General features: G+C 52.8%; 5 protein-coding genes across 5 annotated transcripts; 2 read left to right on the top strand and 3 right to left on the bottom strand.

The window, feature by feature from the left end:
* Positions 1-602: 602 nt before the first annotated feature.
* On the top strand, positions 603-1166 carry A1O1_05932 (uncharacterized protein; the record flags this gene model as incomplete). Its single annotated transcript, XM_007726815.1, has 1 exon — positions 603-1166. The coding sequence occupies one exon, from the start codon at positions 603-605 to the stop codon at positions 1164-1166; it is 564 nt and encodes a 187-aa protein (XP_007725005.1).
* Positions 1167-3060: 1894 nt separating this feature from the next.
* On the bottom strand, positions 3061-4158 carry A1O1_05930 (uncharacterized protein; the record flags this gene model as incomplete). Its single annotated transcript, XM_007726814.1, has 1 exon — positions 3061-4158. One exon carries the CDS (start codon positions 4156-4158, stop codon positions 3061-3063), a length of 1098 nt encoding a protein of 365 aa, XP_007725004.1.
* A 1126-nt stretch (positions 4159-5284) lies between these two features.
* A1O1_05929 (protein TIF31) lies at positions 5285-9275 on the bottom strand (the record flags this gene model as incomplete). Its single annotated transcript, XM_007726813.1, has 2 exons — positions 5285-9186; positions 9239-9275. 2 exons carry the CDS (start codon positions 9273-9275, stop codon positions 5285-5287), a joined length of 3939 nt encoding a protein of 1312 aa, XP_007725003.1.
* A 1264-nt stretch (positions 9276-10539) lies between these two features.
* Positions 10540-12276, top strand: A1O1_05928 (uncharacterized protein; the record flags this gene model as incomplete). Its single annotated transcript, XM_007726812.1, has 1 exon — positions 10540-12276. The coding sequence occupies one exon, from the start codon at positions 10540-10542 to the stop codon at positions 12274-12276; it is 1737 nt and encodes a 578-aa protein (XP_007725002.1).
* A 72-nt stretch (positions 12277-12348) lies between these two features.
* On the bottom strand, positions 12349-13299 carry A1O1_05927 (uncharacterized protein; the record flags this gene model as incomplete). The annotated part of the gene is made up of 1 exon (XM_007726811.1): positions 12349-13299. One exon carries the CDS (start codon positions 13297-13299, stop codon positions 12349-12351), a length of 951 nt encoding a protein of 316 aa, XP_007725001.1.
* Between the last annotated feature and the right edge of the window lie 56 nt (positions 13300-13355).

Genomic DNA, 13355 nt, shown 5'->3' with positions numbered 1-13355 from the left:
TTGCCCCCCGAAACTCCAAACATGACCCGCAAATGCAGGACCAGGGGGCTTGATCCTCGTTCACGCGGCCATCGATTCGGCGTTTCATGACCCTGCACTGCCTGAGCTGCAGCATGACGTTCAAGTTGGGGTTAAACCAGGATCCCAGCACTCGGCCATGACTAGTAGCGGTGATCACTGATGTTCGATGCCTATATCAACGGTTGGAGTGATCAGTCCATCTTGCTAACCGACGGTGCCCAAGATGTCTACCCAGGACCTCCTATAAAGCGACTGTAGATAGCAGATGCCCGTGGTCGCAGCTATTGCAGGTGGAGAGTCTGATTCGTGCGGCTATCGGACTTACCGTTATCCTGGCACCAGTCCGCAGCTGCTTGCCCGCCAGCTATCAACTGAACTTCACTTGCGGTTCCTGGGCAAGCGACTTGCGCAAGCAGCTTCACGATAAGACAAACGCTCATTCATCCATCCATTCCAACCGTTCAGCCAGCACACGCATACACTGTGCCGGTACCTGCATCGCCCAACGCGACTCTTTCAGACTTTGAGATCCTCAGCGACAGACCAAAACCTGATCTGTTTGACCCTCACACCATTCAGCCATGGCACCAATTCCTCTCCCCTACATCGCGTTCTTCCTCTGGATCGAACCGATCTCGACATTAGTCGGTGCCTACTACGCATGGCTCAAACCGGAAACGTATCTCCAGCTGACACACGCCGCCTCTGCGCCGGGGATCCTGGGCCTTCCGACCGCGACGAACATTGTCTTGCGACAGCTGGGTAATCTATATGTCGCGTTCGCCATCAACGAAGCTCTCGTGTTGAGGGCGACAAGCGACTTGCGAGTCTGGCGCACTCTACTTCTCGGTCTTCTGATTGCCGATTTTGGTCATCTATACAGCTGCTTCCCACTGGGACTCAAATCGTACTATGATGTGGCCAACTGGAACGAGATGGCATACGGCAATTATCTGTTCGTCTACTGTGGAGCTTTCACGAGGATTTGTTTTCTTCTGGGTGTTGGCATGGGAGAGCCAAAGAAGGCCAAACCGAAAAGCAAAAAATCCGTCAGAATCAGTGACACGGTTTCTTCTTCGACACCGAGCCAGGGGAAGAAAACCCCGGCCCACAACAATAAGAGGAAGAAGAACAAGACTCCTTGAGCGGCAGAGGTCATCGGGCCGAGCTACACATGGAGATCCAGACCACATCTCAATCTGCGCTGGTTCAGTTAACGCAGGGTGTGGTACAGAGCCGACACACTCTGTGCATGAGAATGAGCAGATAGGCCATATGCGACCCCTTCTCATGGAGCGCTTCTCGCCCGTTCACAGGCAACGATAGGTCTTCCCGCGGCGATCGCACCATTCGAGCCAATCATCTGCCCTCGAGTCCATGGTCCAAGTCGAGAACAACCGAGACAATCGCATTCGGGGTGGGATTTTCGCGGTGACAGCCCCATGATGAGCTCCCGTGCTATGTCACTCTGGTTTTGTAGTACGATTTGCTTGCAGTCCTCGATACCGCCAGGACTTGGGTGGAGTCGAGAGCAGGGCTGGTCTGAGCTGAAAAGCACAGAACAGCAGGCCCGTTCGAGTTTCAGTATTCGACACAGATCATACGCCAGCAGTCAGGAACGGCGAAGTACGGGTGGAGTTTGCTGCATCAAGAAGTGTCTCTCCTCCAGTCAAAGCGGCTGATCCCAATATAGAGGTGTTTGAGGTACTTGGAGCATACTGCAGCAAACGCGAATTTGGAGTCTGGCCCCCCGAGATATTTTGGCCGGATTGCGATTGGAAAGCCGTCGCGTGATATCAGGCAAGACAGACAGACAGACATACAGAAACTTGCCTTAGGTAGCCATTGAAAGCTTAATACATTTCATCAAGCATTGTAGAGTAAGATCCCGCCCTTCAATCCCCATCCTCCATCTGAAAGTACTTCCGTTCACTACCTAGGTAGCGCGTCTGTTTCACTACACTGCTCCATCCAAACAAAACATGCAATGATTGAAGGAACCCTGACTTTATATCTCTCTTGTACTCTGTAAAAGCCATCATATTCGAGGAATCGCACACCCCTCTATGGACGTCAATATCCAGCGTAGAGCGTACAGACGAACCAGCTTCAGCCATGGACGGTAGATACTATAATATACATACACTAAATAGCCCATTCTCCACTGATTGGCAGATTGAATTGGCACAGCCTTCCCGGCCCCCAAAAGTGGAAACCTCCAATATCAAAAATGGATTTCCCCGTACTATTAAGTTATATCCCGCTCCACCATTGTCCACCACCACACAAATCATCCAACCTCAAACAACCTCAAACATACTTGTAACAAATGCAAAAAAACAATCAACAGCTAGGATTCCCAAATGGTCACCCACTTCAGTACTAACTAGCCGGTATCGAGCTTAAGTACCGCTGAGCGAACGGGAAGCACTGCTTTCTCGATCCTATGGTCGATTGCGAAGTGAAATGATGGTGGTTGGGTATATATATATCCATTTATCCAAGTGGAACCATATATCCATATACCTAAGTCAAAGAAACCAGGTTCGGAAAGAAGAGGGAAAAGAAAAGGAGAAGCGGAAACGACAGGACTACCACCAAACCAACCAACAAGATGTCGAGAGTGTTGTCGTTGACACGATCATCGCCTGGTCCAGAATCATACGGGCGGGTGGGTAGGTAGTAGGAATGCTGATGTTCGAAAGGACACACGAGTTCGAAAACGAAGAGGATAGATGGAAGAGGTCGTTTCAGGCTCAAATCGTCCATCAATCTGTTGAATTTGTTCGCTGGAGAAGAATATAAGATTTCCAAGATTCATTCTTGCTGAATTGTTTCTCTTGTTTTTCCTTCACAGATCGTCAAGCTTGTAAGTTGTCAGAGTTTTGTTTTGTCCCTTTCTTGTCTTCGTCTTGTTGGTGTTGGTGTTGGTGTTGATGCCTTCATTGCCCATCCAATGCCTGCCCATGCGCCCCGACCCTCAAACAACAAGTTTCCCGTTCCCGTTCCCTGCCCTTATCCTTTATCCATTTATCCAAATCAAGCAGCCACAGCAACAACAGCAAACCTCTTCCCGCCCGTCTTCTCGACAGGGACATCCCAGACCCCCGACGCAGCACCTCCCGCCCTATCTCTCTGACCATGACACCGACACCGTCTCACAGACTCATACAGATCGGTCAGCTCGTCGTCCTGCTCACCCTGGACGAGCTCCTTGACATCGATATCTGACGGCAACTGTGGCGGAGAGACGGGCTCGTTCGGATCTTCCTCCTCAGACGAAGACGAAGACGACGTGGACCGGATCATGCGCGGCGGCTGATCAGCTGCAGAGGCGAAGCGTTGCAGGCCCAGACCTTCCTCCTCGTCCGCATCCTCATCTGCAAAGCCACCATCATCCCCCTCCGTCTCCAGTTCGTCGTCTGCGAGCTCGAGAGCCGCGTCTTCTTCATCCGAATATGGATCATGGACAGGCCGGTGTTTGGGGTGCTGGGCTTCTTCAGATTCCTCCGCAGCAGAAGCTGCAGCTGCGCCTCCAGAGTCATAATTGTACTGAATGGTCTCGGGGTCATCGTAGTCATCGGAAGACGTGGTGTCCCCGGACCCATCGTCGTCCAGATACGTATGGTCAACGGCGGAGATTGAGGTTGGCGGAGGCGACCGTTTCCGGCCGGGAGAATTGGAAGTGAGTCCATTGTTAGAGCCGACTCCGGCAGTACTTGATGGGCGGGCGTTGTTGTCTCGGAAACTGATACTGCGACCACGGCCCGATGACGGCTCCGGTTCAGCTTCAGGTTCTGGTTCAGCGGGCGTCGGTCCCACTTGAGTGCAATCGTAGTGCTCATGACCTTGAGAACTATCGTGATGGTCGTGATGAGGATGGGCTGCAGCTGTGCAGTCATAATTCTCGTCTGCGTGTTTGCTGGAGGCCTTGTTGGCTTCTTGAAACGCCGATCCCGCGCTATGATTCTCGATCTCGACGATCCGGAGCATGAGGTTGTCCAGGGTAAATGCGTGGCCGAGAACGAATCGCAGATTCCGGTCCGGTCGGTTGGCGGCCAGTTTGAGCTTGCATTGTGCCGTGTGCGCTAGGGTGTACGCCGTGGTGGGTGAGAGTGGTCGTCGAGTGACAGTCATTATCGCTTACCGAGCAGATGACCGGCTGCTAATTTGAGCGTTTGGGAGGCGAGCTGAAGGCGAGAAATGCTCAGAGTGAAGGTTGTCTTGTCGAGAGAGGAACAGTATGATTGTGCTGTGCCCTACACTTGAAGATGTCTCTTCTCTGGGTCAGACTGCTTATTGATCGTTGTTGAGATGATTCAGACTCCACTAGAGGGGTGCATGTGGCGTTCGATTATCCGGGAGGCGTCAGTCGAAGATTTCAATTGAGGGGCACGACTTGCACGGGGCGGGCGGAACTGCTTTTGAGTCCGGTGGCGAAGGTTGCACAGACTGGACTCGGTCACCGCTGCGTTGGAAGAAGGTAGCAGGACGATGTGGAAAGCGCTGAACGTTGATGTTAGTACTGATCCTGTTACATCCGGGGTGAGAGGAGGCGGAGCGTTCGGAGGCGGAGGGTGAGACGAGGCGGAGGAGGTTGAGATAAGGGTGGAGTGGTTCCGCTGACAAACGCTCGGCAAAGGCGAGCTTGCCAATCAAATTTCGATAATCCCAGCCTCGCTTTCTTAGTCATCCCAGCAGTATCTGATATCTATGATAAGATAAGATGTCCAGACTGACATCGCCCATCACGTGTACTCTGTTAAGAGGCACTGTACGTGACAACCAGGGTTGATAGTTAGGTACTACAGTAGTTCGGAGTTGAGAAGCTTGCTTATTTGCTCTATGTCCCCTGTCCACTTTGGTCGATACGGCGACATGTTCCTCGAGATGAAGGGGAGACGGAGCATCAACAAATGCCCCAGGCCTCAACCACACTTTCATCTCCATCCATCTTCTGTGCCGAGGAAATTCCAATAATACACGTTTTAGAACACCTCATGCACCGGTGAGCCTCCGATGCGGCTGTCTTCGATTTCCCTTATGTATAGTACATGTGACAACAGTTCCGGCATATCACTTTGCGAATGAAATTCGGCGACCAGAAGTCTTGGAAGTCATACCGGAAAGCTGTATCTTCTGATTATACAAGCCTGTACCATGGCTCTGGCAGGCGCCTCTCACCCCATGGTTACCTCACCTACTCGGTCTTCTTAGCTGCAAAGATATTGCCCCTGCTCACATACCCGGGCGAATTCAATCTTTAGGCGGTGGCGGTTTTCCGCGACCCTCTGGCCTTCGGGTTCAGTGACTTTTTCTTTTGATTCGTGCGGTTGCTGCTCCCTGTGTCATTTCCCTCAATGTACTTCAAGAGCTCGTCGATGCTTCTGGAGTCCATAGAGACATTCCCAGTTCCAGTTCGCATATTCGGCTCCACGGCAGACGGCCCAGTGTTTGAATTGGGAGCCGCTGTGCTGGCACTTTGTGGTTGAAGTCTTGTGCCTGCACCCATTCGAGGCAAGTGACGAATGCCAAACCGTCGGCCTTGGAGAAGTTTGGCTTGCTTTGCAAGCGACACCGCATTTTGTGTCAATTGTTCAAGCCAGCTTTCGGCCTCTTTCGTGTTTCTATCACTTGGGCCAAGTTCCGCAAGGAAGATGTTGTACGCATCGCGCATCTTGTTGACAGCGCCCTTGGAATCGCCGTCCAGAGCCAATGCCTGCGCCAGTTGGAATAAGATGGTTGCTGCGTTGACCGACTGCCGTCCGAAAAGGCCCTCACAAACCGTGTAGCAAGCCTCGAACCATTTGCGTGACTCTGAGTACTCTTTGAGAGACTGAAGCATGACCGCAGCATTATTCATTGTCGTGATGGAATCGGGATGATTAGGTCCGAAGATAATCTTCCACACATCCAAGGCATGCCTGACATACTTGAGTGCCTGTCTGGTGTTGCCGACATGATGCTCAAACAGTGACAGGTTGAGATAGGCCAGGATGGAGTCATGCGAGTCCACCCCCAAAGTCCGCTCAGTCACAATCACCGCCTTGCGGGCCAATTCCACAGCGGCCTCCTTCTCGTCGGTCTGATAGTAGATTGTGGACAAGGAATGATACATCTTGGCGACTTCCGGGTGGAGAATACCATAGATCTGCTCATGCAGCGACAGAGATTCCAAAACCAACTCTTGGCCCAGCTGCTTCTGACCTTGAGCCAGCGAGATTTTCCCGGCTTCCAAGGCTTCTTCGGCGAGAGCGCTCCTTGGAGCAGCATCTTTCACCAGAGGGGCAATATTGAGGATGTCGTCCGCAGTAAAAGTGGTCGAAGGCTTGACAACGGCACCGTTGGCTTGCGCCTGTTCACCGCCCTTCTTCTTCTTCTTCTTGCTGCCTTCCTCCGGCTGGGCACCGTTGGTAGAGTGAGCGTCACTGGCGCTTCTCGTAGGGGATGAGTCCAGAATCAGATGCACGTCTTTGCTGAACGTGTATTCTCGAGCCACCAGCTGCAGGCCAAGCTTCAAGCAGATCTCTCGGAGGAAAGGCAGCGCGTGGATTGATGCGCGCCAATCATCTTTCAGCTCATAGCGATATCGAATCTTGATCTGCTTCTCAATTTCCTTCTGTAGTGTCGTGGGATTGACTTTCTCGAAGGAGAAATCTCCCTCGGGATAGAGCGCCCTCAGATCCTCGTCAATTTCCGGCCGGGGGTTGGGGTTGACTTCCACTCCAAGTAAGCAGTTGAAGAGATGAGAGATGCAAGCACCAGCAAAGACGGCAGGCAAATGGCGCAAGTGACCATTGATGATGTGCTTAAAAGCTCGAGCGACAATCTCTTGCTGCACGACCGTCGAAAACGCTTGAAGGCGTGGTCCTTTCTCCTCCGCTGCTTTCGCAAGTCGTCCCAGGTATCTGATGTTGATACCCCGCTTGTGCATGAGCTGACAGAGCGACTGACCATCCATTGGGAAGCCCACATCTCCATCGTGGAGGTCGTTAATAAGCTCCGGGATGATCTTGTTCCTCAAGAAATCGCACACCGCCCTGACGTCTTTCTCATCCGCAGCATAGTCTTCCTTCTCCTCGTCGGTCTGCGGTACCTGTCCGCTGCATACGTCCGGGTTCAGGGCGAAGTTGAAGTTCGAGATGTCCACACGTTCCTGTTCAAGCGCAGCCTCTTCTTTCTTGGACTGTTCCGTAGTCTCCCCTGATTTGTCTACCTTCTTCTCATCTTCGGTGTTATGACCGTTTGTCTTGGCTTCTTCCGTCCCATTGGTGGTTTCCGAATGACCATTGGTCTGCTTGGAGCGACGCTTTTCCACTTCTGCGCGAACATATTCCTGCATCTTCATGCGCCAGTAGGCCTCCACCAGCTCAAGTCTCAACACAGACATCCGGTGTGGGTATTTTTCGCCAACAGTGTCAGCCTCAACCTCCTCCGACCAGGCCACATCGAGAGGGGTGATGCGGTAGAGATCCAAAACATACTTGCGGCCGTCTGTGCCCAACAGACCCTTGGTCTCGACGCTACCCTCCAAGTCGTGCCTCTTGCCTTCTTTGTCCCATACGGCATGCTTCTTGACGTGTAAAGATTTGGAGAGTTTCTCGAAAACAGGAACAAACGCCTCGTTCTCGGTCACAACATCCCTACCCTCAACACCACCGTAATCAATCTGGTGTTCGCCGGGTTCCCGTTGCTTGAAGATGCCCGGAACGATACTCTGACCGACGATCCGCTTTCCCAAATAATCGACTACCACAGTACCAGGAGTGAACAGCCCATTGATGTCGAGCTGGTTGACAGCCTTGACGCCGGCCACGTCTTTGCCTACGGCGACTCGGGCGGCCTCGTCACCACCTTCGCTGGCAAATGTTTGGACACCATCAGCTCCAAAAGAATAGAAGATGTTGTTGTATATGAAGATTTGCGCATCCCGGCCTTCGGTAGGGTTCAAGGGGGCAACCTCACCCCGGGCGACGAGCACCGCACCCCTAGCCGCAGCATCGTTGTAGTCGGCGAATAGTTTGGAGGTCAGACGCTCACGGAAAACTCTGTCTTGCAGAGTCTCTCGGGGCAGCTCTCGGGTGGTTTGAAACTCCTCGTTCCAGTCCCGAAGATTCTCCGCGCCGTCTGCTCCACCGATCAAATATGCTTCTTGTGCCCGTGTGGGATCCGCCTGGTGCTGATTTCCTTGTGCGTACGAGGATGGCACCAGCCAGGGGTTTGCGGGGATGGCATTTTGGAAGGGAAAAGTGGTGAGCAGATCTTTCCGACCATTCATTTTCTGAAGCTCCACGAACGCCTCGTTGAAGGAAGGCGACACCAGAGAGATCAAGGTCAGCAGGGAGTGAGCGCTGTAGTTCTTGGGCGCCGGCCTCGGGAAGGGATCGAACTTGTTGCTGGAAGATTTGTTGACATAGAAGCCCGACACAGTAGCGGTAATCTGATGCTGCTCGCCTTCGTTGGTAGTGAGCTGCAGATAAAGCAAATGGCCTCGTTGGCGCAAGTGGTATGGTGGAGGATTCCATTGCGACACCGAAAGAGACTTGATGGTCTTGGGCAGCGTTTCCTGATGCGAGGGCAAGATGGCCTCGACGGACGAGCGGCCATCGACCTCGTAGCCAGCCAAAGGATTCTCTTCTGATTTGGGGGCTGAAGCTTGGGCTTGACCAGAACCGAACTTGTCATCATGGAGCGACAGGCCGGCGTTGATGCCATGGAGCAGGTCCGAGCGGTCGCCGGTAGCCCCTATGAGCTCCCTTATTCGTACGACATGTAATCGAGCCTCCTTTTCAGTATAGGGATCCTCAACCAGAACAACCTCGTCATCAGGCTTGAGGTCCTTGACCTCGGAGAGCTCCACGAAGTCATTGATGCGCTGACCGTTATGTTCGAGATGGAAGCAGGTGTACTGGAAGGTATCCGGAGTCTCGACGATAGACTGGCGCACATCCTGAACTTGTTCTTGAAATGTAACCATTATCGACTGCTTGTAGGGCTTATGCGGTAGCTTCACGGTGACCTGGAACAGTGCTCCGGCATTCGGGTCGTCATTATGCGAGTGTTCATGGTCGTGCTCGTGAGAGTGCTCATGCTCGGATGAGTGGCCATTGGCACCGTTCGCAGGGGAGGAGGACGTCTCCTCCTTCGTTGGGGTGTCTGTTACATCTGTTCCCGTCCGTTAGAACACACCACTCCGGCGCGGATTGAGCGGACGGACCTTGTTTTGGCTGGACGTCACCATTGGATTCTGCCATTAGGACCTTTGGGGAGAATACAACACGGTACAGACCCGGATTAGAAGCAGCAAAAAGGTACCCTCAGATGCGGGCGGAAAGGAGTGACCAAGAACTAGTATACACGAATCAACGAGTATGATGGAGGATGATTAATGTACAACGCAGAAGAAGAGCAACGGCAAGGTTTGGGGTTGTATGGATATTGAAAGAGACTCGGAGGATGAAGCAATAATGGATAGATGAACGGATGGATTATTTTTCTGGAGTTGGAGCAGCAGCATGGCAGTTGGAGCACGATATGCTGCCGCTGATTGGCCGGTCGGATGGCAGGAAGAGTCAGTGGAAACTAGAGCGACAAGCAAGAAAATTTCACAGGGGAAATGATCAGCTACAGCGGGCATTGGCTGGTGGATGGGCCCGGAGCCCGCTTAGAGCTGGCAACTCCATAGGCGTCCGTCGGCCTCTTAGGCGGCGCGAGGCACCTAACGAACCCAAGCAGCTTATCTACGAGGTACAGAGTAGTAGTCGAAACAGCCGCCACACCCGAGTTCCCCCGGAAATTCCTCGCGATCCTCCCATTCATCATTCCATTAAAGCCTCGTTGTGTGTAGTAGCTGTCGCCGAAATGGCCGAGAGAAAGCCTCAGTGCCCCTGACTACGTACGAGTCACGCGATCTGATGCACATCCACTCTGTGCTCCGTGAAGACTACCTTATATACCCCGTCAGTACCTAGGTGTGTAGGTAGTGTCTTATATAACCGAGTGTCCCAGACTTCAGGTCCAACATGTCTGTGTTCAGGTGTGCAGTGCACTGTGCAGCCAGTTCAAGTTGTTGAAATGGCGTGCAGAAGCCGCCAAGCTCAAGCTCCAGGTAAACGAAGCACTAGCACCGGCGGCTCAACCTCAGCTTCTGGGCATCCATTAGCACCGATGATGGTCAATCTGGCTCTTGTAGGTGCCCGAGGGGATAGGGCTGCGCAGGCACGTGTTGCCCGCCTAAGCTCTTCTTTCTCCCACAATATACACTGCCACGCAGAGAGCAGCAGCTTTGCGATGGCTCTCATCCCATCTTCTTTCATTTTCCAAGTGTATACGTCGCTCTTTTGAACTGTCCCTCCATCATTGGTTTTCTCTCTCTTGAGCTTCAAGAACTCAACGCTTTCTGAGTTGTCGTGGCTGCTGTTTAGTCCCGCCCGCCCATCTGTCTCCTTGTTCGCAACCCCTAGCAACATTTTGCGGTACCGGCGTTTCCTCCCCAGGTCTGCAGCGCGTCGCTGAAGCATGCGCATGCGCATGGTCATGAAAGCCGTACAGGGATGGATGATGGCCAGAGCGCGAATTGGTCCCTCGCTCTTGAAAGGTCGCGTCAAGGCAGCTGGGAGACCCACACGTTATGTCTCGTCGCAAGTTGGTGCGACGAACACATTGCCCGGACCGGACCAAGATGAAGAAGACTCATCAAGAGATTCCAAGCCAGGACAAGATTCGAAATCCAGGGCTGGGCCGACCGTGTTCAAAATCTTCGAGACGGCTGCCACCACTTTCGCCTCTATAGCCGTGCTTGGTCTGGCTGGTTACTCCTATCATCTTTACTACAAGTCGCTTGTCCTGCGCAAAATCGAAAAGGCCTTTGCCCCCGGAGATCCTATGCTGGATCTTGCTTCGCCTCGGTCTACCGTCCGCGCCCCTTCCAGCACCCAGTCTGCAGAGGAGGCCAGTGAGGATTGGATAGCACGGCCTGAACAGGCCAAGATCGACGCCATCATCAAGGGTGAATCCAGAGGAAGATACTATCTCATGGTAGGCGAGAAGGGGACTGGCAAGTCATCCATGATTCTGGAGGCTATGAAGAAGATTGACGGCGAGGGAGTGTCCATGTTTGAAGCCCACGCCGACCTAGAAATTTTCAGAATTCGACTGGGCAAGGCCTTGAATTATGAGTTCCATGAAGACTACATTGGCTCCCTCTTCTCCATTCGGGGTCCAAGGGACACCACGGCTTTGCTTGACATCGAACGGGCATTTAACAAACTGGAAAAGGTTGCTCTGTCTCACCGCGACAAGAGTCCAAAGCGCAGTGGTCGGAAAGGGCCGCTTGTTGTCATCGTCAACTGTGCCCATCTCATCCGCGACGACGAGGATGGTAACGACTTGATCGAGTTGATGCAGCAGCGTGCTGAGCAATGGGCTGCGGCCAATCTCATCACCATGATTTTCAATTCCGACGACTACTGGGTCTATGAGCGATTGAAACGTTATGCCACGAGGATGGAGGTCATTCCCGTCATGGACCTGTCCAAGGATCGTGCCATTGACGCCTTGGACCGATATCGAGCTAGATACTTCCCTCATCAGGAACGAGATCCGAAAATCCTGAAAGAAGTCTACGACCTGGTAGGAGGTCGACTGAACTTCCTTAGTCGCGTGGCTAAGAGCTCCGACATGATAAGGATGTGCCATCAGATAAACGAGTCCGAGAAAACGTGGTTCCTCAACCGATGTGGTATTCTAGGGGAAGACATGGATGACGACGTGATGGATCAACAAAAGTATGCCAGTGCGGCCATGGTGCTAGCCAAAGCATTGGTGGAAAAGGATAAGGAATTGGACACCAACTACGACGATGAGCAAGGCCACATCTTGCCTCAAATTCCACTCTATAAAGCTCGCCAGGTCATGACCCGAGCTGATTTCATCCAGAGCTACGACCATGACAATATCTTCACTATTGACAGCAGGGCCATGGTGCGTGCAGACAGCGTGCCCATGATGAACGCGTTCAAGGAGATTTGTGCCGAGGAAGGATTCGACGAATACCTAGAGGCCACGTTGGATCGCATCTCGGCCATTGAGAGTCTCAACCGTACCAAGGAACTCACATTCAAGGACTTGTGGATCGAACAGAAAGGGGAACAAAGAGGAAAGTTTTCATTCACTACGAGGGATCAGAAGGGACGTGAGACTGGCACCGTCGAGATGAGGGTCCAGCCCGATCATCCACCCGAAGACGACGATTAATGCATCCGAATTATACTTACCGAGTGTTGCAACCCAATCCAGCTTTGCACGTCTGACCACATCGACCTTGTCTCACCTACGTTGATTGAGACACACCATACATCGTCGCAACATGGAAGGCGGCGGGAAGCGGCAATTCGACTGTGCTATTCTCGGATAGCTGTCAAGAATTCGACGATACCAGCGGCCGCAACATGGGCAATTGTTTCTGTTCATGCCAGGTTTGGCGATCCAGCGCTCCAGGCCGGGGCTGTCCTGGTGGATTCGAAAGTCACGGGGTAGCACACGTCCTTCCGCTTCCAGGTGTTTGAGGTTGTGGCGTGCTTTCATCTCCAGGAGACGATAGAAGGCAGATCGGCATCCCATACACTGCCATTCCGAATGGTCCTGATTGCTGATGCTCTCGTCGATGGTGAAGACGCACTGACACTGGGGGAGACCGTGAGGGTTATCATGCCTAATATCCTGACTGCATGGACGGCAATAGTGCATCTCGGTGGGTTTGGCTTTGCGATGGACATGTTCTTGTTGGGCCTTCCACACGCATTGCAAGCAGATGGACTTGTTGCAGCCGGAGAAGATGCCCGCCATCGGATGGTACCTACCGTGGCAGCGACGGATGGCGACCGAGCTGGAGTCTCGAAAACAGCCCACTTCTTCGCATTTGATCGGCTTCAGTCCTGCAAAATACGAGTCTCTCGGGTCAGCTTCCAGTGAACCATAAGGGAACGGCCTCCATTGCTCTGCAACTGTGCGACAAGTCATACGCAGTCGAGTATATTCGCGAGCTGTGAGACCGCCAGCTTCGCGCAACCGATCTCGAAATGGCGCCACGCAGCTGAAGATACTTACCAGGTCCAAGTTCGGTTGGTTGTAAAACGGGATTTTCAAGTTCTTTGACTCAGGGTTGCTGGTGGGATATGTCAGAGCTTGGGAACCAGCCAGGTCAATGCGCCGGCGCTTACCTGGTGATGCATCACTGGAATCTCGCTCCCAAGGGTTTCGTTTGCCGTTGAACGCCATGACTGTGCAGCGGATTGAAAGAAGATGCAGAGAGCTGGGCTGACTTTGCTGCTGTC

The sequence above is a fragment of the Capronia coronata genome, assembly GCF_000585585.1.
Source record: "Capronia coronata CBS 617.96 chromosome Unknown acBCG-supercont1.5, whole genome shotgun sequence".
NCBI classification, from domain to species: Eukaryota; Fungi; Ascomycota; class Eurotiomycetes; order Chaetothyriales; family Herpotrichiellaceae; genus Capronia; species Capronia coronata.
Note: the sequence above shows the minus strand (reverse complement) of the source record. Positions and strands in the feature narration are given on the sequence as shown.